Source organism: Syngnathus acus, chromosome 9, assembly GCF_901709675.1.
Source record: "Syngnathus acus chromosome 9, fSynAcu1.2, whole genome shotgun sequence".
In the NCBI taxonomy this organism is placed as follows: Eukaryota; Metazoa; Chordata; class Actinopteri; order Syngnathiformes; family Syngnathidae; genus Syngnathus; species Syngnathus acus.
Window position 1 is genome coordinate 687,536 of NC_051094.1, and position 25,093 is coordinate 712,628.

The 25,093-nt window shown below is 43.8% G+C and overlaps 2 protein-coding genes across 3 annotated transcripts; one reads left to right on the top strand and one right to left on the bottom strand.

Annotated features, from left to right (window-relative positions):
• Positions 1–324: 324 nt before the first annotated feature.
• On the bottom strand, positions 325–15,888 carry scarf2 (scavenger receptor class F, member 2). Of its 2 annotated transcripts, none has more exons than XM_037257926.1 (11): positions 15,302–15,888; positions 13,226–13,284; positions 12,774–12,875; positions 11,869–12,388; positions 10,573–10,791; positions 9,818–9,946; positions 9,383–9,486; positions 8,158–8,272; positions 7,772–7,869; positions 4,874–5,026; positions 325–3,856 (listed from the first exon to the last, which is right to left on the bottom strand). In XM_037257926.1, the coding sequence occupies exons 1-11, from the start codon at positions 15,409–15,411 to the stop codon at positions 2,667–2,669; spliced, it is 2,799 nt and encodes a 932-aa protein (XP_037113821.1). In that variant the 5' UTR covers positions 15,412–15,888; the 3' UTR covers positions 325–2,666. The 2 variants fall into 2 exon arrangements, with proteins under 2 accessions (XP_037113821.1, XP_037113820.1); XM_037257925.1 differs by having other exon boundaries at positions 4,874–5,029.
• Positions 15,889–17,430: 1,542 nt separating this feature from the next.
• prodhb (proline dehydrogenase (oxidase) 1b) lies at positions 17,431–24,749 on the top strand. The gene is made up of 14 exons (XM_037257955.1): positions 17,431–17,846; positions 19,668–19,870; positions 20,756–20,781; positions 21,066–21,173; positions 21,275–21,339; positions 21,417–21,533; positions 21,602–21,681; positions 21,838–21,919; positions 22,675–22,767; positions 22,860–23,006; positions 23,079–23,254; positions 23,387–23,485; positions 23,568–23,656; positions 24,156–24,749. Exons 1-14 carry the CDS (start codon positions 17,481–17,483, stop codon positions 24,344–24,346), a joined length of 1,842 nt encoding a protein of 613 aa, XP_037113850.1. The 5' UTR covers positions 17,431–17,480; the 3' UTR covers positions 24,347–24,749.
• The last annotated feature ends 344 nt before the right edge of the window (positions 24,750–25,093 follow it).

The window sequence follows — 25,093 nt, forward strand, 5'->3', positions numbered from 1 at the left end:
TCCCCAATCCAAAAAAAAAAAAAGGTGCTGCGAGCTGTTCATAAACTTTTGTTGATTGAATACGTTCAGGTACAACACTGGGACTCTCCAAACAGCACAGATATTCTAGCTGAGTGCTGTTTGGAATAATAGTTGAATGTGGGTCACGCGGCCACGAGAAGGCCACAATAAATGATCTAGAACGGATTCAACAGCTAGTCATTGAAACCTTGACACAAATTACAATTTGTTGCTTCAAACCTTTTCCCCCAATTCTTCATGATAACATAAGTTATGAGCTATTTTTCCGTGCCCTATAAAAAGCTACAGTTGGTCTCAAAATAGTGACATTGAATTGCTTTTTTTTTATTGATTTTTTTTTATTCCAGGTATGTAAATGATGAGAACAGCGACTTAATGACGGTACACAAATATACTTCAAAACACGCACATGAAGAAAACAAACACGTTACAGCTGCTAACTGTGTTGAAGCATTTGAGGCCCTTTTGTACACAAATGCATCCTGTTGAGAGAGGAAAAAAAAAAACTGACAGGGGCTAGTCAAATTGAAAAATTGCCACACCATTTTTACAAGTCACGGTTTTATGTATGCAATGATAGGTCAGTGGTATCAATTGTACAATCATCTGTAATGAGTTCACTGCATGGGGCAAGTTGGGGGTTACAGTTTTCCCGTGCAGCTCTTAATGCCATAAAAATTATACTCTGCATCATGCAGTTAAGTGTTCCACAAACATAACAGAGAACAACAATGTGAACATTACAGAATGGAATTTTACAACAAAGAAACAGTACGAAGGATTATTAGGTCAACACTCGAAAGAAATGATTGAATAGTAAATCGGTCGGGACTTTTGTCAAGCGCCGTTCATTTGCAGTCTGGACGCAAAGTGGTCAAACAATAAATCAAAGGCAAAAGGTAAGCCCAGCTGCCGTGAGTTTTGCCGGACGCATAAATTAGCTCACATTAGCATCCGATAAACAGAATGTCTTTTTTTTTTTTTTAAATCTTGAAACTGTTTTGCATCGTGTCAAAGTTCGCCAAACAACAAAATGTGAATAAATGTAATTGTGCAAACGTTTGCATGTTCCTGAGAAAGAACTAAGCGGATTGACCTCATTTCTTGGCTTTCATCAACAAGAATCGTTTGAAGAATATATCCGATGACTCTCCGTCCATAAAGACAGCAGCTGACATTTAAGTTCATTTAAGTTTAATTTCCCAATTTTTCTTTTCAGCGTGGTCCTCATAGTCCTCCGTAAGATTCAACATGAAAGCCAGTTCATTAAGACAAGGAGAAAAAAAAAAAACCCACAGAAGGTCATATAAGCACAGCTTACAAAGATAACAAGTAAAAAGTACACAATGTATACACGACGCTGCAAAAGTAACTTGGGAACTTGTACCTTAAAAAGACAAACTTTCATCGTAGCTATCCAACAACACCCTGAACAAAGAACCGTTTCCTCTTGAAAAACAAAAATCATTCCAGTTTAAGTACCTGTGAGTCCACCATTTTGCTTAAAACCAACACAAACAACGGAGACTAGCTAACAAGCTATCGCCGGCTAACGAGCTTTTTTTTTGCTAGCTACCAAGCTTCTGTTGCTGAAACTGATCCACAGTCGAGGCACACTTCAACACGCTACCATGAAGTTTCATCCCAAAAAAAGCAGCTTGGTTCTTCAGCATTAAATGGCAATCTGATCCTTGATTCCTTTTTTTTAACGTCTTTATTATAACCTGATGACACAAACAGACAACAGCAAAGGTTCTTATCACATTCATTGATCTATTTTTGAGAGTCGTCCGTCCCTTGACACAAGCGTTGGTAGACAAAACATTCGACTTGAGGTTATGTTTTATTAAATGCAGCTTGCGCAAACTCCAGATGGCTGTGGTTTGGAAAATGGATGCTTCAAAATGTTTTATAAGCATGATGAAAAGTTCACGCAGCTCAACGGCGGCCTCGGATTTCAGCTTAATATGTTGATTTCTCAGCCGAGCGCAACATTCGGGTGAATTGATGCCGTTCCAGACACTCCAAATGGAGAGAATCTGCTCTGAATCTATCTTTGTAAACTTGGGAGTATTTTTCGACTTGTTTTCACAGTTTAGGAACGAGTGAAACATTATAGGTCACAAGAAAGCACGCCAGCTTTCTGTTTATAGGTGACGAGCGTCTGGACGGCAAGCAGGACTGTCAATTCCGGTTTGGTGAATTGCTGAGGTTTGCTGACCCCATGTGCAAAATATCATTTGGTTGGCAATAAACTATTTTGCTTTTTAAAATCGCGCATGCTGGTCTACAGAAATATGAGACTAAGTTTGTCATTTTTTGAAGGAACCGCTCCGATTAGTACCTGTGAAAAGTACTCGAGAAACAGAATGCTACTGGTTTGACGAACGCTGCGTTCCAGAAAACAAGAAAGTTGCGCATTTCTGAACTCCAAACGTCAGAAAAAGTACAACGGATTACAACTTGAGTTCGAAGCCATGCACCCCCGCGACACTAGTAGCTGACAGATTTGTATTTGACTTTGGAAATAGGTCAGACCGAGGTCCCGGTTTTCTCGAATGTAGCATTAATGGCAGGTTCTGGTGTCAGTTTCCAACAAAAGCATTTTTTGTCTCTTTGCTGCCAATTTGTGAAAGAAAACACACTTACTTGACAATCTGGGGTGGCATGATGGCTGTCTTTTGCTGCGGTGTTTTGCTCTCTGCCGTGTCCAAAGTAGCCTCCTTGCCTTTCTTCCTCGGAGGCTTTTTAATGGGAGTCTTCTTGGGCGTAGCATCCGTCGACGGGTCCCCCGGCCTCGAGCCGTTCAAGTCCTGCTTTTCCGGGCTCTTGGCTTCAGGGCTCCCGTGGTCAGTGGTGACGGGCGCCACCATCTTCTGGAGGCTGCTGGAGGTGGGAATCAGTGGCTTAGTGGCACCTTGCTGGTTCAAGCCGGTGGAAGGGGTCCTCTTGGCTTTCTGCGGAGGTGTGGGCCTCTCCCGGGTTCCCTTGGGCGTGGATAGTCCGTTGGTCTTGGTCAGGCCCGTCCCCTCGTTCCTGTTGATGCTTTGGGTTTTCTCCTTGAGCTGAGCGGCCAGGAGTGTGGCGGCCTCAGAGTTCATGTGGGGATGGATGACCTTGGGGCTCTTAGGGGGTTCCTTAGGGGTCTCTTTGGACGTATCGGCACTCTTCTTCTCGGACGAAGAGCTGTGGAAATGACTGATCTTCCTGAGGGCGTTCTGAACCACGCCGTTGATGTGCTCCATGTGACTGGGACTGCTGTGGCCATCCCCAGACTTCTTGCCTCGCAGAGGTTTGTGTTTACTGGGTGAGCTGTTGGTGTCACCCTCCTTCTTCCTTTGCTGATGGTTGCTCTTCTCGCTCTTGGCGGAGACGTCGCTGGAGCTACGCTTTTTCTCTTTCGGAACGGAAAGTGCTTTCATGCCCCCCTGTCCTTGCTGGTCCGGCTGGGGAGTGCTTCCGTGGATCCACGATACCTTTGGCTTGGTCGAAGGGTCTGGCGGTCGGGGTTTGGGCCGACCGGGTGACGGTGGCGGTTTTCCGTTGCGCTTGTACTCTGGGTTTGCTAAGTCCCCATCTTTGCCGCTGTTGTCATCCTCTTTGGACTGTTTGGAGAGACGGGCAATACGGGCGTAAAGGGTCGCAGCCGCGTACTCGGAACCGCTGGTGGAACCTTCGCTGTCTGAGGACTTTATGGTGGGTGGATCGCCGCCCTCTGGTTTCATGACACCGGTATCCTTCAGGGAGGTGTACTCTCCTGCATCCTCATCAGCGGGGGCGGCTTCAGGCTTCTCGGTTTCCGGACTGTGCTTCTCCTTGCTTTCATTCACCGATTCTGTGGCACATTGACATCAATTTGCATGACTGATCAAATACATTAGTCAGGTGATGCTGGTTAATAGGGTGACTGGAAATGTTCCCGAGTGGTGACTCTGCTCTCTTGAGATGCCAATGTCTGATTCTGATGCCCTCATTTCTGAAGGGATAACATCTCACCAAATGCAAATGAAAAGGCTTATCAAAATGATAATAAGGCAGCTCAATGTTTATGATGTCATGGCCTTAGCAGGATTGTACGCATTTTTCCTTGATAACGGGAAGGCGGAAATAAATGAAAATAGTTTTTCAAGTGCTGGGGCCCAAACGGGATCTTTTTTCAAGGGCTTCCAAATCATAAAATAGCAGTTTCTGGTTCTGGAGGGGGACCTAAGTCTTTTATTTGGCTTCGGTGGATCCCGTTTTAAGATTTTCCTTTTGTCAGCAATGACTTCTTGACATGCAGACATACGTGAGAATGGGAAGAGAGAGATTTGACCCGTCAGATATGATCAGTCTTCTAATTCCTCATAAACCCTTTATGTTGGAAAGAATAAGGAAACTTGAGCGCGCAAAATCCAACAAATCCAGCACTTCCTGCATGGAAAGTGATGGAAATCTTTTTTTTTTTTGCCCAACATCAAGAAGTTCTCTTTGGATTCCAGCCACATGCTGACTTGACCATACCGTTTCCTGTTTAGACTTCTCTCTCTCTCTCTCTCTCTCTCTCTCTCTCTCTCTCTCTCTCTCTCTCTCTCTCTCTCTCTCTCTCTCTCTCTCTCTCTCTCTCTCTCTCTCTCTCTCTCTCTCTCTCTCTCTCTCTCAAGGTAAGACACCGATGGCACATGATGAGAGGCACGGCTCACATAATGAGATTTGCAGACGTGAATGAGTCACCGCATCGGGGGATCTTCACAAACCTTGTGCGTGTGTGAGTGGGGGGAGGCACTTCTCATGCCAACAACACATTAAGCATGTATACATGTGCGTCAGTGCAGATAAGCAATGTGCTTCTTTATTCCTGGCGATGACTCACCTTCATGGGGCACGCAGTAAACTGGGCCCTCGTCACCGCTCTCAAAGGAGGAGAAGGACTCCTGGGAGGACCAGGAGGAAGGGGAGGGCTGCTCGGCTACAGAGGGGGGCTCGATGAAGCTGCAGTTGAAATTGTGCTCGGGGTCGTGGTGGGCTACTGACAACACAAAGCAAACGCAGAAGCTAGCTCAGGGGTCAGCGAGAGGGTATTGTATCGTGTTACAAGAACAACACTCTGCTCTCCCAACGGCTGCCGAGCGCAAGGAAATGGACTTGCGCTTGGTTTTACATGTCAGTTAACAGAGTGGGTGTGATTTTCCGGATTGTTTTTTTGTAAATGGTGATTGATGCCACATGCCATCATCAGTAAGTTGGCGGATGACTATGGATCAACTGCTTTGGAGACAGCAGCAAAGCTGAAATGTAGCTAAGTGCCACCAATAACACAAATACAACACTTATCCAACTCTCACAACAACTTCCAAATTGTAACACACTACAAAGAATATATTGATCCTTTGAAGGAAGCATCATACACAGTGGGATTTATGAAGCCAAACCACTGTGAGGTCATACATTTCTGACTTTTGACTTCAAGTTTCAGGAAAGATACGCCTCTGAAGTTCAGAGTATTATGGTCGTATTATTTATTGAATACGTGTCCCATTTCCGCCTCTACATTATGTAGTTAGCTAGCTAGCTAGCTAGCTAGCTATGTCTCCACTCCCGAAATGCATCTTCTCTGTATGCCTCAATTCACAGCCCAGCTCGGTGGTGTTATTTAAATTCCCAAGACATGAGGTGACGCCACAGACGAGCCTGCTGCTCATTTGCCGGCCAATAGGCCGTGGAGGGGTGTTAGCTTGTTAGCTAACCGATGACTAGCACCTCTCATCGTGATTTTGTAGCCTCTATTAATACTTTTTTAACCAATCAGATTTGTCAGGGTTGTTAAGAAGATGTCTTTGTGGAGAGCCACATTCACTTCATTGTTTTCCCACAAAAAAAACAAAACGTGACATTATTTTTCCTTTCCAGCCTTAATCCAACACAAGCATGTCAAATGTGTCGTTTGCTTGTGTTGCAGAGACTTTGAGTGTACTCATTTGTGAGCTAAGGGGAATGAATGTGAGACATTCCTTGTTCGATAGCCCGTCCGCAGGAACTAAGGAATGCAGAGCAGCTCCTCGACGCAAGCGCTGCAGTTACGCTAGTCATCAAGACAACACATGGACAATTTGCAACGTGATCCACTATGCATGCCGCTCTTGAAAATAAGCTCACGCAAACCCTCGAGGGTCCTGAGGGACGGATTATTCTGCAGACTGGACGCCGTTGAGATCCTTGTCCACACTAAAGGGCATTACTGACACGTCGCAGCTGCAAAGTTCAACCACACAGTTGCTCAATGAGGGAAACGGCTCCATTTGAAAGAAAAAGCTAGAATTGAATGCTGGGCTACGCAAATAGGGACATGTTAGATTTCGTAACGGTAAAGAAACACAGAGATGTTTTTTTCCAAAATATTTGGGAACTGCTGATTTTAGAGCTAAATATTTACATAGTTAGTTTTCAATAGCGAAACAACATGAGTTGAACCAGAGCATCGTTTTTCAGAGGGAGCACGTCTTAAGGGTGTGAGAATGTTTGCAGCTCAGTTTATAGGCCAATTAAGGGGCCAAGTGGAATGTTGCTACAAATGCACACATCTGCAATCCCGGTCAAGTGTCCTGGGATTAATCCAGCTGCAGGGGGAAAAAAAAAAAGAAAATGGGGTGGTGCTCTACTCAGGCACTCATCCGTGAGGAAACATTTGGACGCTAAAGGATGCGAGGAATGCTCGGCCGACGTGAAAGTGGAGGGAGGGCGTGGGGTAAATATGCTTCTAGCGGCATGCCAGAAAGTAAAGCCGACATGTTTAGCGATGCCAGGAGGGGGCTCGGTGACACACTCGAGCGTTCCCCTTGCAAGTAAGCAAACGTCGCCCCTCCTCCCGCCCGATTCCTTTTTCATTCTACATTGCCACATCTGTTGCCACTGGCCCTGGCGGGGATAAATCACAGCTCTGACACGGGCTGGGGTAAATTTGACCACTTCCTGTTTCCAGCCCCGTCGGGCCCCCTCCGGAATGTGTGTGTGAAGGACTGCGAAGCCTCAGTCGAGAGTTTCTAAAGGCTGGCAGCCAAGTTTCTGTGGCCCAAAATGATGCATAGGACAAACCAGCAAGTAGAATTAAGTCCTTTTTAAAAAAAAAAAATCTTTGCGTTTGGAAACATTCATAAAGCCTCCGCATATTTCTTTAATGGCGCTGTAAACGCAACATAGCATTTTTCCGTTAAAAAAAGAGGGACTGGGTTTTCTCCTTTTCCTGACTTTTATGGTAGAGACTCGTTCCTCTCCAAACAAGCGCTTTTGATATCCAACATTGTGATGACAAAGACATGCCTGTCTCGGCGCAGAACAAGGTCACAATGGAGTCAGACTGGAGCTTAAATAATCAGCTGGATCACTTAGGAAGCGCATGCTGCTCAGACGTGGAAAAGAAACTAGGTCATCGACTTTTAACTCTTTCATCACTCGGAGTTTTTGCCGTAGCAAATGTAGGTCAGGGAATTTATATATATATATATATATATATATATATATATATAAATTATATATCATATAAAGAAATAAATTATATATATATACATATATATATATATATTCCCACACCCTAGAAAGGACTAAAAATAAAACGTGCTACTGTTGAAGTTTGACGTTTTGAACAAAGTAAAAGGATTCAAAAGATGTGATTTTCTTTTTTTGCACCAGAACGCATAGTTGAGAAAAAAAAAGAAAAAGACAGACAACGTCTGGCTGCTCAGTGTGGGATGTGAACAAAAGTTTTGGGGCTTACCAACTACTTTTGGCAGTTTCTGTCTCCTCAGTGGAATACGGGGAAGTTTAGTGCTGATTCGGCTAAATCGCCCGCACAGGATCCGCTTGGCTTTTTTGCTGTTGGAAGAGTTGTCTGGGTTAGATCTGAGCTAGGATGACAGCATGGAAATCTAAATGAATCATTTAAAAGAAGGTTTATTGGACTTGGCCCCTGCGTTGAGGCTTGCTCACATTGCTCCTTATGCAGCATTATCAACACATAAAACACTTCAATTGCACTTTACATGAATTTAGCCCCTCATAAGATGCCACCTGGTGAGACAATAACAATCCCACATCCATTTCTTTTTCACAAGAGGCAACTGGGAATCAAACTTGAGCAACCGACACTTTTGCGTCACTCACTTGTGGTCATCTTTGTGTCGACAAAGGCAGCAGCAGCACAGCAGGGACAACAGGCCGATCAGCAAAAAGGAGACGAGTGTCCCGGCCGCGATCACGCCCATCCGTTGGTTAGGCTCTGCAGAAAGAAAGAAAAAAAAAAAAAAAAAAAAAGGAGACGCGATGACTTCGGGATTGTGCGGTGCAGGAAAAAAATGGAAAGCCTAAATTAAAAACCATCCAGTAAAAACACATCACCCGTGTCACTCCCTTGGGCCAGATTGTACTTCGGCTTCCTCCAACATCCGCAAAACATATTAATATCGACTGATCTTTTTGCAAATATTTGAACAGGCATTGCAAATTACAGCAGAGGTGCAACACTTATTCGATTAATCGACGACTAATTGATTACAAAATTAATCGGTAATTATTTTGATAATGGACTGATTGTTTTGCTACTTTGATTAAAAATTGTACAAATTTTTTTTTCTGCCTCTTATCAGTAAATATTCTCAGATCTCTGTGGTCCTCCATGAAAGCATGCTGATGATTGATTGCTGCTTACATAATTGCCGAATGAGCGTACACACTGGACGCTAAGCTCAAGTCACTGATTTGCAGGGCCACGGTAACGGCAGCGATGCTATCCGGCTAGTACAAGCTAGCGTGGCTTGCGATCAAGTTCCATATAGCGGCTTTAATAGGTAACGTGTGCTGTCCCTCGGGCATTTACAGGTCCCATAAAAACAAGATGAATTGTTGTGGCGTGTGGTCACTGCTAGTTATTCACGGTCGGGGAATAAAGGACAGGAAGACGCTTGAGGGCATCACAAGGTCTGACTTGATCACCGCTAGCTAGCTTGCCGCTGCGACACTTGAGCCCTTTTCAACAATGTCCTCCCTGGCTGCTGCCATCATGACTAATTATGAAACAGTCCACTCATCCTTCTTCTCCATCCCCTCCTTCCTATTGCTCTGACTGGACGGGAAAGGTGCCAAAAAACAAAAAAAAACGCAGCGCACCGCGACACCAGTCTGGAAAAGCTATCAAGGACTTTGCTGCGTAAAGTCTCCCACTACAGGCTGCAGAAGTTGTTTGTTGGGACTGCGTGTACAGCCAAATGTTAGTCACTTAAGAGTCAGTTCAGATGGAGGGGGCTTATGGCGTTTTGAACATCTGAAGAAAACATTTTTTTCGTCTCAATCACATAAGCACACAAATTGGAAAGCAATGATATTTTCTTACGAAGATAGCAGGCACCAGAAACGCGGTCGCAGTTCTTGTCGTGGCAAGAGCAGCTTTGGTTGCAGTTCACTCCATATTGTCCAGGTTGACACGTCATATTGCAGCTGAAACACAAGCGTTGTTTAAGAGTCACTTTTTGGACAACGAGAGCAAATTCAAGCACTTTTCAATGACATCAGCAGGGAAACAGCTGCGGTGGATTGGTTTTCTTTTCTGTCTGAAAATGAAGTGGCTCACCTGTGACATTGTTTAGTCTTTTATAATGAATACCGAATACTGAGTTTTCTTTTACAGCCTGGTGGTCACCACAGCCCATGGTTTTCATGGCAGCTAGCGACAAGCTATCGACAATCTCGCTTATGATCAAAATACCCCTTGAAAGAATGGGGGAAAAAAAAGATGATCGGAAAACTCTTTTGGATGCTGGCCACTTACTAGGTTCCGTAAAATCCTCTGTCACATAGGCACTCTCCAGTGACGCCGTGACAGTTTCCATTGAAACAGTGACTGCAGTTGTTGTCACAATTCTCGCCGTACGTGCCGTTGGGGCATCGCACTTCGCACCTGTCACACAAAAGAAGAACCCAACCAGGGTGTTCATTAGCAAGCTCAGCGGCATCATTCCAGTCGCTGCACCACTATTACTGCGGCTACTAGTTAAAGTCGCTGCCGTTGTGTGTTTAAACTTTAGCGGGAAGGACCAAGTGGGTTTTCTATCTGGCGGATGTGTCGATCATTCCAAGATTCAAGATTCCCCCTTGTATTGACTCCTTTTCATTGGCTTCAGGAGCTGCGCTGAAACTTTTGCGGAATATCAATTTCGGGCTCAATGTTGTTCATTTCAAACCGTAAGAGGGAGGGCTGCGCCGCTGTGGGAGTGGTCAGAGCTGACTTCAGTTTTAGCCAATCAAAGCAGGGAGCTTAAGATCAGGGGATGCTTTGAGAATAATTGTCAATTTTTGTCTATGTGAAGTCCTTTGAGACTGCTTGTGATTTAGGGCTATACAAATAAACTTGACTTGACTCCTTCCATAATCCCTTTAAATGCAGTCACGAGTCCAGTTGCACCCCTATCCCCACCAACCCACCGTCTTTCTGCCCAGCGGGTTGATTCTCGACATAATCAAAGGTTTCGACGCCTGCTGTTCACATATTCGAGGGGGGGGGGGGGGGGAGAAATGTCTTCCTACCTGTCCCCAATCCAGCCGGGGTTACAGTGCGAGCACTTGCCCTGAATGTGATCGCAGTGATGGCCGTCCTTACAGACGGGACACACTTCCTGGCAGTTTTCGCCAAAGTAGCCTTTGGAGCAGACCTGGTCGCAGCGTGTTCCGTTCCAGCCTCTCTCGCACGTGACGCAGCGTCCCTCCGTCACCTTACACGGCTGCTGGCCTTTGCAGTGGCCGCACCTGAGGAACAATGAGTTGGAATTCCTCAAATTGGTTCCTCACAGTTATAATGAAGCAGATGGCCACAAGGTTGATTTAAAGCCGCGTTGCGCTGATGATCGTTTAATGAGACGAATAAGATTGAATCGTAACTTGATTCTTTTTGGGTTTATAGCGTCTGAATCGTACGAGGTGCGCAGTCCATGAAAGGTAAATCACTTAAGGCCGAAATGTCTTTTTTTAATGCTTACGGGATAATGCGAACACCCATTCCCAAATGTTTACGGCCGCCCCATTAAGTCTGTTTTAAGGGTTATCAGCTGCGCCGTATATCTTCACATCTTACTGAAACTATAAAAGGACAAGTAATCATGCGGCGGCGGCGGCGCATAAGGTGCGCAAACGTTTAGCATCTGTACAACGGAACGTTCCCTGCACTTGATTTAGCCTCTTGGCTGTTGCCACCATGTCCTTAACGGAATTTGGGTTCGATATATTTTCTCGGATTGTTCTTTTCATGACTAAAGTCTGTTTTGTGTTTTACTTTGCTACTGCCAGTATGAGCTACTTTTTTATTACGACCTCCTGCGGCATATACGATAGGCGCATGCGATTTAGCTGACGCTTTTTAGGATACGGAAATCGTTTTGTTATAATCAGTGCTGCCGTCGTCACTGCGCACTCAACTTTAATTGGACGGCTTGACTCTTTTTAAATAATATAAACCATTTGACACCGCTCAAGGCTGTGTTTTTATGTAGTGTATAATTGAGGCATCTTATAAAAGCTCTTAGCGAGGAGAAGACAAAATTGATCTTGAATGCTGCACTTAAATGAATTCAAACTCAAACTTTTTGGTTTTGTTTATATTGGTCTTTTTATTGCTACGTTTCAGGTCTTTATGTTGTTAAATCGGATCCACCTCGCAATGTAGCAAAATCATTTTGACTGCCACTTTACTATTCTAGTCTATTGCTCTTGGATTTTGGGAGATTTTTATTTTCCGATTTTATTCCGATGAAACGATGACAACAAAAAGATTTGCTCGCAACAGTCTTTCATTACAAGAAGGGCATTCTGGCTCAAATGGTTCCTTACTTGTTCCTGCAGTTTTGTCCATAGAAGCCAGCCGGGCAGGGCTCTCTGCAAAACTTGCCACGGTAGCCCGGCGTGCAGGTACACGAGCCGTCCGCCAGGTTGCATTTGCCGTGGACGCACTGGCAGTAGCGCTCGCATCTGGGGCCCCACATCCTCTCTCGGCACTGGCAGCGCTGGGTGAACTGGTCGCACGGCGAGTTGTTGCAGTTACACTGGATGGCACAGTTCCGCCCCGTCCAGCCGGGACTGCACAGGCAGCGTCCCGTCATCGGGTCGCACATTGAGTTGACGCTGCAGTAGCAGTTGTTGTTGCACTGAGGGCCCCAGACCCCCGGGTGACACGTGCAGAAGCCCGTGTCCTGGTCGCATTTGCCCTTTTGGCACATGCAGGAGTTCTCGCAGTTGGGCCCCCAGCGGTTGTGGTTGCACGTGCACTTGCCGGTCAAGTCGTCACACTGACCGTTGGGGTGACAGTTGCATTTACCCTTGCAGTCTGGACCCCAAAACTGGGCCGGACACTCTGTTTGGAGACATACATCAGTTGACAACTTGACTGGCCAGTTCTCATGGAGGCAGTTTGCTAGCCCGTCTTTGCTCTTTTGCATTGTTTGTTAGCATTAAGCTAAACAAACTTTCTTCAGGCAAATCTATGAGGTGGTTTAAAATACACAATCCTGTTTGTTTTGTGTTTATTTTGACAGTAAACGTCAAGTGGGAGAGGCCATTAACTGTTTAAAGACTTTTTTGGGAAGAATTGATTGCATAATACTACCGGTTAGCGAGCTAAGCTAACTACTGACTCCTAAGCCAAAATGAAAACCACAAAGCTGGAAGTGGCCTAAGACTTTTATACAGAATGAATGTAAATGGAAAAAATATTGACAAGGTAGTGTATGGTGACTTACTTGTGTCACAGCTCGCTCCAAAGTACCCATGACGACAGCGGCATTCGTTAGGCCTGACACACACCTCGTTTTCCTTACAGGTGAAGTTGCCTTGGCAGAGAGCTTCGAGAAAACAAAAAGCGGCTGCGTTATTCAAACACGTCCCAATTGCATCAACGGTAGAGGTGTCCGCAGTTTGGTCGGGCTCGAGATTATTTGTAGCACGTTGCACATTTTTATCGGCCCGCCATATATTTTCATCATAAAACTCGAGGCAGAAAGAAGCGCGGGGATGTTGAGTCATGGAAAAAAAATTGCTACAAGTATAACTCATTTTTCAGCCTCGTTTTATAATTTTTTCATCATTTAAATTTGGCAGGATTATTAACAGCATGCTTCTCTGACATATGAATAATGGATAAATACATTTCATTCCGTGGTCTGAATAATCGTGCTGCATGCTTGCTACGTACGTTTGAGACATTCATCTCCTAGCTGAGCCCAGCCGCTGCAGCACACCAACCCCGGAGACCTGGCAAAGAATTCCCAAAGTGTAAATAAGAGCGAGGGGGTTGGGTCAGGGTCGGGGGTTAATGAGGCACCTGTTGTGAAACATACTACAGACATTTGCTGCGACCACACCCAACTCTTTTGCTCACATCTGGAGAGATCAAACACTTGAAGGCATTATCAGTGTGATGCACATGCTGAGCACATGGTGGTCGAATGATCGGAATCATGCAGTGTAAAAAAAAAGAAAAATGAATATAACCCAATATGGCTGAAAAAGGGAATGAGACACTTTTTGGGTCAAAAATAATAAGAAAGAATAACCCACAAAAAATCCAGAAAATATTGTACAACATTTTTTTGTGGGTCAATCATTGACCATTTGGCTCCGCCCCTTTTTTGGACCCAAATGCGGTCGGTTATTTTTGACCCAGCTGATTTTAGAGTGCATGTCGGAATCAGTACGGCACATTGAAAAACCCTCCCAATTGTAATTCTCTCTCTGTGTTTATCATCCTCTTTAACCTTTGCCGGCCTTTTGGAGAGAAAACAGTGAAGGAGTCTAAATATATAACACTTTGCTGCCATTTTTTTTTTGGGCTCTGTCAGGAAAGGACAGATTTGTCTCCTCTTCCTCCCACGACAGCGACCTTTGCGAGGCCTCTGCAACGCATCAGCTGCCCCAAAAGTGTTTGAAGATGGCAGCTGGCTTCAGCGTCAGCGTGCAGGGAGTCACGCTGTTTTTTTTAAATTCTGACAAATAGGCGTGTGGTAAAGATCAACCTCCGCTTGCTTTTCCTTGCAATGAAAGAGGACTTTTTGGAACCATGCCTCTCTGACTTTATTACGCGTGGTGCCTGGATTCATTCGACTTATTCTGTGCAAGTGCGCTCTTCCAAATCATGACAAACTACTACAAACGTGTACACAGTTGACCCTTGCTGACCTTTTAACCTGGGTGCTATTCTTTAGTCTTCCATTTTGGAGTATGTATTTTTTGTCCTGGCCTAGAGTGAAAAGACAATTTGTTCAAATAAAACACCCTTGATGGCTGCTTTAGTGGTTAAAAAAAAAAAACAACCTCTTTCCCTATATCAATGTCTCACTCGTCACAAGCGTTCCCATATCGAGCGAGAGGGTCCAGTGAGTGCTGAAGGCATCGCTGACATTCAACAGTTGACTTTGTAACAACGCAAAGACGTGCCCCTGGAAATGCTGACATGTGATGATAAACGCTTAACTGCTTCCCCCCATTCATTAGAGCAAATAAAGAACATACTATAATGGGTGCAGTGGGGAAAACAAGTTAGCCGAGAGTGGCGGGCGCAGCGATTGTTGGCTATAGAATGAAAGGGCAAGATGACAAACAAGAGAGAGGTGGTGAAGTGGGACAGGCCTGTGCTGGAAATATACACAAAGCAACCCAAAATAGGGATGACTCAAATATGTGGGCCCAAAGGTCAAGCTTGGTGGGTCATCGCAATCTCAATGTCATTAAACAGCTAGCAGTAGCACGTGTCAAATGTTTAGTGCGCAACGTTGGAGGGATGTTAAATGATTTGGCGTCATTGCAACACTTGTAAAACGCTATCGTTTTTCTCGCTGGGTTAACAACAGCGCCCCCCCCTGTCGTACAACGAAAAGACGGCTCCACGCAGATGTACACATCTGTCCGTAAAACCGCTGCAACCAACGGACTCCTCCTCCTCCTCCTCCTGCTGCTGCTGCTGCTACAGCGATCAACTGGACTGTGGAAAAACCGCTCGAAATAAAGCTCTTTAAATAAAATACAGCAAATAAAAGACTTGCTAGTTTCAAACAAGCGAGTGTTTCAACTCAAAAGTGAAGGGAGCCATGTGCAGTCAAAAAAGGACATTTGCGCCACAAAGTAGAAACGCTCACACTCGAATTGTTCTGCAAATTGGTAGTTTGGCGGAGCCATGACAAAACACAGAGGAAGAAAGTTAAAAAAAGAAAGAAAAGAAAAGTGCGTTGTTTTTCGTCATCATGAAAATGACCCGTTCACGCGAAGCTCTTACCCAGCAACTTTGCACACATTTCTGCCTTTGGGACGCAGTTTTTGACCCTCAGCGAAGCTAAAAACGAAACAAACCACCGCCACAAAAGCCAAAAAGTTCTTCACTTCCATCGTACAAGCAGCAGCATCCTTCTAGACGCCTCTTCTTTTTATTCCACACACAAAGTTTGCTTTGGCGCACTTAATCCAAATCTTTCTCCAAATGAGTTGTTCCAAAGTCCTACAACGCCATCCACAATGATTCCAAAGTTGGCAAAATCAAAGAAGTCCCTTTTCCTCCTCGTAGGCTGCACCGTTACTTCCATGAACTAAATGAGGGCGGCGTGCAAAACTTTGACGTAAGAACAAGAAGTCACACTTCCCTTATGACGAACCGAGGTGGGAAAGTCAAATCAAGTACAAAAGTAGAAGGTCCAGCTTTGGCCGTGGCCCTCCGAGGAGAGCTACTTGACTTTTGTCCTCTCTTGAGCTCTCAGGAGTGGCAGGAGGGAAATTCCTGATTTGTTACTCTGTCTTTGGCTGTGTGCGCCACCAAATTTACATAGCGTGCGCGCCACACCATCTGATCTGATCTGCCCTGCCCTGCCCTGCCCTCTAACTTATGGACGCAAAACTGCAACACGTGACTCTTAAGTTACGAAACAAAGCATCGTAAAGTCATTTGAGCCTTCTGATAATAACAAATATGACACCGGATTGACCAATGTTATGATGTGGAACATTTTTGTAGTTTCTAGGCGCTGTTGCGCATCACTGACACATCTTGGGGTTAGGCAATAGCCTCCCCTACTGATGACACTGCGTCAGTGACTTTCAAACTTTGACCCCCCCCCCCCCCCAAAAATATACATATATATACACTACCGTTCAAAAGTTTGGGGTCACAAAATTGTTTGGGTGACCCCAAACTTTTGAACGGTAGTGTATATATTTATTTAGATAATTATTTATAGATTATATATATAATCTTCTGTGTAAAAAATCTTATAATATATATGTATACTTATATTCATAGATTATATATAATCTTATACAAATATGAAATATTATTTATAATATTTAATTCATAATATTTTATTATAATAATATTTACACTACCGTTCAAAAGTTTGGGGTCACCCAAACAATTTTGTGACCCCAAACTTTTGAACGGTAGTGTATATATTAAAAAATGAAAAAAAAATGGAAATGTACTGTACTCAATCAATACACCAAAAAGTTTGAACCGCTCCAACATTACAAACATTCAATGTAAGTAAAGGAAAAAACTGAACTTGAATAACAATTGAATTGCACATAAAAGTGAAATAATAATTGTACTTTAATGCATGTTTAAAATCAAATGATAGAGATTCAATGCAATACTGTAATTTTGGAATGATGTTTTTTAATGTACCAGTAAGGGGACACATACCACACTGCGCAATGTTGTCTTAACACAGCCTCACACTTTTGGCTTTAATGGCCTTTTTTTGGCTCCAGCACCCCCCCCCCCCCCCCCATGAAAACAAGCCTGCAGTGATTTAAGTACTTAGTGCTTAAAGACACACAACATTACCCTCCTTGGCGGAGGTAATGATCCCCCGCAAAATGTCTTAAAACAAGATATACCTCCCAGATGGATTTTTAAACGCGTGTAAATGAACCCGTTGCAAAGCATAATGTGATCATGTGCTGCTTCATTATGTACACTTTGGTGGGAATTAAAAGGTCCTCATCACATGCATTGTTGTTTTAATGACATTTTAAAAATAGGAAGACTGTACAAAGAGCAAAACAAGCTGAAAACTACCACTGAGTCTATTTTGGAGTGATTCATTTTAGGGAGGGGAGGGGAGGGGGCGGCGTTCCACCCCATCCGCCTTTGCACGCCCCTGCACTACTCCCAACCTTAACGGTGGCCTCAGTTACAGATGTACATTCTTTTACAACCATATGATCTATTATTATTCTAGTTGAAGTGACTTTTGGGGCAAGTTCTTTGTCTATTACGTTCTTTTCGATAAAAAAACCAACAACTTCTCTTCCTGTTGTCCTATCTTGCGCAATTATTTTGAGAACTACTTTTGCCTTTTTCTTGTTTGAAATCATTGTCGAGTAACAGTACTACTGCATGTGTGGGTGTGCGTCAAGCCTGCAAGTCAGCAAGGCAACTTTGCATCACGCAGACACTCCCACTGATGCAAACGAGAGGGAGGACGAGCCCCCCTCGGCGTTTCAAAACACGCCGGAGCTCGTTGCAGCGGTGTTCTCTAATGTTACCGGCTGTAGCTGTCACGCGAGCCCGGGCTGAGGCGCCCCTCAGGCGGCTACTCAGCAGCCCAAGACCGCGGCTCCCTGGCAGCCAAGGCCAACACACGCAGGTGGACGCGGGTGGTCGTCTCAATGGACGTGGTGGCAGTTCGGGACGGGCCAGCAGTGGGATATGTGTGGATTTTGAGCAAACCAGAGAGGCTTATAAGAGCAAGGACTCGTTGGAGCTCCTGAGAAGTCTGCTGGTTCTCAAAATGTGCTCCTTTGACTTCCTGGTTGATAAGAATCAAGAGGTAAACTTTTACCCTGGCCCCTAATGCGATTGCAAACCTTTTTCATGTTATACGTGTGTGTATATATATATATTTATTTGTTGCCTTTAAACAAAATATCATATATTATCTGCTGTACTGTACAGAGTGCTGAAACAGGAAGTAAAATTAGGAAACTAATATGAATCATCCACAACATACTGAACACTTACTTCATTTGTCGAGCTTGCTATACATACAGTACAGTGGGTGCCGAAACGCAAAGCAGCATTACAAAACAAACATCAATCATCCACAGTAAGAACATTCTGTACCCTTTCCAGACAGCACTTTAGGTAGTATACCTGAACAATAGATATTTACTATATCAAGTTAGCCGGAGCTCCAGACAGGCCCTAAAATTTGAGACTACAATTTTGCCACTACAATTTTTGTCTTTTATAACAAAGAAACAAAGTGAGACATCGCCGTTGTGGTCGTAACACTTCAATTTGAAATACTGGAACACAAACAATGCAGCAAAATATACAGAAAGTCATTTATAATTCTTTGTGTCTTCTTATCAAATTATTATAGATGCATGCGCCACATGATATGATGACATCATTCATAATAGACCATTTTAAATGATTATTATTATAAAATAGCAATATTGAATCCAAACCAACCTTTTTTTTAGTTTTGCATTTTATACAGCTCCTCTATTGGTTCTCACGAGCTGGTGTAGCTAATGAACAGTCTGATAACTGCACCATACTTGAAGTTGGCACTTAAAGCACAATTGCATAATCGCTGGCATAACACTTCCTCAGAGATGACAACAAAAGATCATCTCATTTATCAAAAGGCCTTATTCTTAGCTATATGAGACGAGCAAAACAACTTCGGTTGCGTGTGAACCTCAGGCAAGCACGTAAAACCCACCTCTCAAATTACAACTTGTTTTTCCAGGCAGGTCGGCGTCCCCATTTGTGCACACGCTACTTTCATTTAGCTTCACCCTCTCGTCACAGTTATCCAGTCAGACTAGCCACGGCAGATCTTTTGGATTTTCTACACTGGAGAACGTTCAACATGTATCATGTAGTATTTAAAAGCAATTCTCTGAATTCACTTTGTTGCGTCTTTTAACTCTGCCAATGACGGCTATAGACGTCACGGATCTATTTGAACTGGACCGGCAGGGAAGGAGTTAAAAAAAAAAAAAGCGCAAATTCTAATTCAAAAAAGCATCACAGAATGTATCGCGTTTGATTTCGGAGGTGTCGCTGCACTTTTCATTCTGTTCAGGTTCACAGTGAACTTGGAGACAATCCCAGAATCTTTTCGTTTGCAGGCTGTATTATTCTATATTCATGAGGTATATATATATATATAGAATAGATTACAGTGCTTTCAAAAGGTTCCCCTTTAGCTCTTACCACCTCTGACATTACTGGATGAGTTGAAGGGGTTATGTTACGTGTCCTTGTTTTAGAAGAATTTCTACCTCTCTTCCTCATTAAGGTTGGTGTGGCTGCTTTAAAAGTCTTCCGCAAGCACTTTTGTCAGGCAAGACTGATGCCTTCAAAACATGTCGAGACGCAACCAGTCGCTGCAGGCACATTGTGAGTGACGTGAGCGCCGAATCGTCTCCCATCATCCGAGTATTGTCAAACACTCCTGATCAGGCGTCACTGGTACCGCAATGTTAGAATATTCAATTAACCGGGAAGCTAAGCAAATACAAAGCAAACAAAAAAACGGATCCGCAGTGGTTCTTTCCAACTCACCAGACTGAATGTGTTTAAATGATTCATGAAAGCTCTCAGGTTACATCATCCTGTATCTATCTCTGCTCAGATAATGGATTTCGGGACGAAGGTGTTGGGTCGGAAAGCCTTTGATCAGCTGATGAAAATGACGTTTTACGGTCAGTTTGTGGCCGGCGAGGATCACAAAGCCATCAGGCCGCTCATTCAGAAGAACCTGGCCTTCGGTGTTGGCTCCGTACTGGACTACAGTGTGGAGGAGGACATCAGCCAGGAGGAGGAGCCACAGATGCAGTAAGAAAGTTGCACCCAAAATATTCGGGACAGCTTTTTTCGGTAACAGTCGTATTGGTTCTGGGAAATTTAATTCGGCGGCATTATTATCTTAGGAGCAGCTGAACTCATTCCCAAAGAATATTGAAGCCAAATACAAACTATAACTTGACATTTAAATATACAGGACATGTCTCACTTGTTTGGAATTTTGTCACATGAGGCGCGCATGGCAAACATGTGAGTGCTGTGTCCAGAAGGCAGCAGCAAGGACGCTCCATTTCAGAAGTCACGCAGCAACGCCTTTGAACAATGCCTAATTCGACGACCCTTTACATTTCAAATGTTTAATGGAGGTCAAAATGAAAGAGAGCCGTACAAGTGTTGAAGTGACGCTGACGTAAGCTGACAGCTGACTTCAAGTTCAAACGTTGCACACATCACAGACAAACATCAGGTAGCCCAATGAGCTCTTGAGCGTACGATGTCTTCTATGATAGAGAGCTTTGCGCTAACGCTGACTGCTATTTGGGATCGGTCCCAGTTTAAGATGAAGAAAAAAAGATGCTTCCACCACCACCACCACTGGCTGAGCTAGGATTTTTCTCCTTGCATGGGGGGGCCAAGTCAGGGTGTCCTTAAAGAAAATACGAAAATACAAACCCCCATAATTCTAAGGCTCGACCTCCATTTTATCACGAGAATTTGCGCAAATGTACTTGCCTAGAATATTTATTTACATGGAATATATTTGTGTTGAAAATAAATAATTGGTGGCATATGTTTACTGTGATCCTGCTTACAAAAAAACAAGGTGAAGAAAACAGCTGAAGCAGTGTAGATCAAATGTTGCACATCAAACTCTAATTGTTGAACTGATGAATTCTCTTATTTCTTTTTATTTAGCTCAAGTGCAACCAGTGCAGATAAAGGTCAGTCACCTCACACTCAATTGTCTTGCACACAATTGATAGTACACTGCCGTCTTTATGAGGTACGATTGCTTTAAATGTCCTTCCATAAAAAACACATTCTCTGTCTCATACATTTTGTTGTTCCTTTTTTTAAATCAGACAAAAATGGCTTTTGGGTTTAAAGAATAGAAAAAAAACCCGAAACGGGCAGCTTTCATGATATAATAATAGCTAACAATGTTGATCAAAATTGAGCCTTGAATGTGTTTGACTGAAGGTACTTTTGTTTTTGTCACCGTCAGGCGAGAACTACAAAAACACGATTGGTGGCTCCCAAACATATTTCTATGCAGATGAAAGCAAATGCGACCAACATATGGAAACCTTCATGAAATGTATCCAGGCATCTGGTAGGCAAAGTTGTTTGTTAGCATGGAGCTAAGACATAGCTATGGGATTCCTTTTCAATAAAACGCTGTGAAAATAATACAATGAAGTCTATCCAACATAGGAGGGAGCTCAATGGACGGCTTCTCTGCCATCAAAATGACCGCCCTGGGCCGACCTCAATTCCTGGTGAGTGCTTTCAGATATCAAAATAATCACCCTTCTCGTTGTAGCTTTATGCTCACCTGGTATCTTTGGTCTTCAAGCTCCAGCTCGCTGAGATCCTTGTGAAATGGCGCCGATTTTTCACCTTCTTGGCATCCAAGCAGTGTAAAGACAGCGTCGATGTCTTGGAGCAAAAGTTGGATCTTAAACAGATGCAGGTGACTTGATTATTCTCTCATTCAGCTTGTTCCGTTGATCCATTTTTAATGCCCATGTATCCATGAAGGAATTTTTCAGCAGTGTGGGTGCCAACGATAACTTCTACAATGCGTTGACTGCACGGAGTGAGGACGCTTCAGGGTTAGGGTGAGATCCGAACCAAACTCCACAAAACTCCAACAGGATCTAATATCTGCGATTTATGTTCTGTATGACACAGATATCTAGTAGCTAAACCATAAACTGCTGAAAAACAACTTTTTTATGGACGCTTGTCATATTGTTGATGTTCTGTTTTGGCAGAACTATTGACCTCCTGGAATGGGAGCGCCTCTTTGATGACAGAGCAAACCTGGCAGACCTGCTTGTTGTCCCCAATGTTCAGGTCAGTCAAGCTGAAATACAGAAGTCAAAACTCAGCGGAGCGCAGACTTTGGACATGTATTTGCTTCGCTCTAACGGAGCTAGTAGTCTGTGCAGTCTACTATGTTGTTACAATTTCCATGCATTACCATAATAACATGATTTGTGTAAGGCGAGTTTAATGATAAGACAATCATTTGTGCTAGCATGTTATATTATTGCTCGCTAATATTATAGTAAATGAGCCTCATGTGAAGATAGTTTTATTTTTATTAGTTGGTGCTAGCACGTTATTTTGGCTAGTATGCTAGCTAATACTATCAATGTGATGGTAGTTTGATTGTATTGAGTTGTTTAACTACTCGTTGAACTACTCATGATTGTGTACATGCTAGCTGCATGCTGTAGGTACTTTATGATCCTCACCATGCCGCCATCTTGTGACATCCACACACAATATTGGCAAAATTGTGGCTGAGCTCTGAAGTGAAATTCTATAATGACTTCAATCTGAACAAATCAAAAATGAGATAACACCCTCATTCAGATGATCACCAAAATGGAAACCCGCTGTGCGTTTTGTACCGAGCTGACCCTGACAAACCAATCGATAAAACCGCACCTGTTGCCTTTGAGCCTTCGGCGGAGGTACTAATGATACTAATGGGATCACACTTTGTGTTAGCGAATGATAAGGGGTTCAATTACTACCTTGTCTTTGTCATTCCATTAGGAGCCATTAGTATCTAATGCTCTTCTTCTGGCTTGTTTGCTCAGCTTGGTCAACTGGAGCCGCTGCTAAAAGACTACACCGCGGAGGAGGAGAGACAAATGACAAGGATATTGCAGCGTATGGAGACTTTAGCTGAGGTCATCTGTCAGAGCCAGACACTACTGTTTGATTACTAGGTGTCAAACATAGTGGTGACAAGTAGTGACTTTTATTTATTTTTTTAACGCAGCACGCTGTAAAGAACGGCGTCCGCTTGATGGTGGATGCGGAACAGACCTACATGCAGCCGGCCATCAACAGACTAACACTGCAAATGCAAAATGTTTACAACAAAGACAAGCCGGTCATCTTCAACACCTACCAATGCTACTTGAAGGTCGCAAAGCACAATTTAAACTGTCTGCTGCCGTGAGGACTTGAGTTGGTGATCTTCAGCGTTTGTGCGCAGGACGCTTTTGCCAACCTAACGTTGGCGGTTGAGTTATCTCAACGCGAGGGATGGCATTTTGCCGCCAAGCTGGTGCGAGGGGCCTACATGCACCAGGAGCGGGAGAGGGCGTTAGAATTGGATTACGAGGACCCCATCAACCCTGATTACGAGACGACCAACGTAATGTACCACAGGTAAGCGTGAAAGTAAAAGGAAGGATCTTGAGCATGTCCTGATTTCATAAGCTTAACTAGCTTGATCTTTTTGTAAAACTGATTATCATAAAGTGTATCCATGATTTTTCATGTAAATGTTCTTCGATTCAGATGTTTGGATTACGTACTGGATGAGATTGCCTGCCACAGGAACGCCAATGTCATGGTGGCTTCCCACAATGAGGACACAGTGAAACACACTTTGCGGAGGTACATTCTAACTTTGCCTCTTGTGAATCTTTAGTTACGCTTATCTCAGATTTTTCTTTTCTTTCTTCTATCTGGCCTTCAGAATGAACGAGCTAGCATTATTGCCCAGAGAAAACAAAGTTTTCTTTGGCCAGCTCCTGGGCATGTGTGATCAGATCAGCTTCCCGCTAGGTGAGCAAAACACACATACACGGAGTCACAGTTAACCTTACGACATATTCAAGTCCAAATTCTGCCTCGTTCTCGAGAATTGGCTGTCTGACCGTGACCGCGGATCGCAGGCCCACGCGGGGACATACGTATATAAAGTGAGGCACCTCGGCATTGACGAGTTGTCTCTGAGTTGCCGCTGTCGGTTTTCGTTTGTCAATCACGCTGTTCTACTCGAAAGGGTCTCGCATTGGTGTAAGCTCCTTTTGGGGTTTTTCCGAACGAACAAAGCAACCGTCGCAGGCAGGCTTTTTAAAAAAAGAAAACACCTTTACAATATGTACTATGAGCCTCGCTAGTCTGAACGTGACCTCAAAGTGCTTAACGGATTAGCTACTTAACAGCCAGCCAAGTCTTTTCAAGTCACGCGCATTCAGTCACAGATACTACGGATGGTGACCTCTAGTGGACAAAAATAATAGCCGCACCTTACATTTCCCCTTTTGACTTGCAACCCCAGGCCAGGCGGGTTTCCCAGTCTACAAGTACGTCCCCTACGGCCCAGTGAACGAGGTGATGCCCTACCTGAGTCGGAGAGCCCAGGAGAACCGAGGCTTCATGAAGGGTGCCCAAAAGGAAAGAGAGCTGTTGTGGAAGGAGCTCAAACGCAGATTGGCCTCCAGGGAGCTTCTCTATCAGCCGCTGTACTGAAAGCAGGAAAAAAAAGTGTCAAGTTGTCTTCTCTTGCCGTCTCCTTCCTGTCTTTATATTTCTCTGTCGTGTATTTCATTCTTTTATTTCTCCCAATGCTGTGACAGCCCCATCACTTGCTGATGTTTCCCACATGCTCCATCCCCCTTTACATTTATGTCCATTCTTCATTTCGCCCTCCTTTTGTCTGCAAAGCACTCGTATCAATCAAGTGGGCATCTTAAGTGCTCCGACTGGACTCGTGAAAATGTCAACAAGTCCTGGGCGGTCGTTCCTTTTCACGCACCTATTCATCACGCACAAGGACAACAACGCGCACAACTAAGAGGTTTTATTTAAATGCTAATAGATGCATTATCTGTGTTGTTCATCCATTTTTTAAAATAACGGACACTCAGATGTATATGTGTGTTTTAAGCCTTTTCACGAGCCAATGTATCCTCATTACGTCGCTAATGTTGATTTGTGCCTTGTGCTCAGTAATCAGAATCTTATTTTTTATACAAATGCCTGTAAGTCTGCGTGCTCCTTTTTATCTTGGCCCAAGACAATACTCGCATGCACAAATTAGTGAGATCTTATCATGTTATTAGGACGCTTTTATTATTTTACGTAGTTATTGTTGTTAGAATGCCAATGCAGGTTGTGTTGCGATGACGCAGTTAAAAAAAAAAAAAAAGAGAGCCACCGTTCTAATCTAAATGCCGGAAGTAAATCTCACTCTCGGTAACGAAACCTTATTAACGT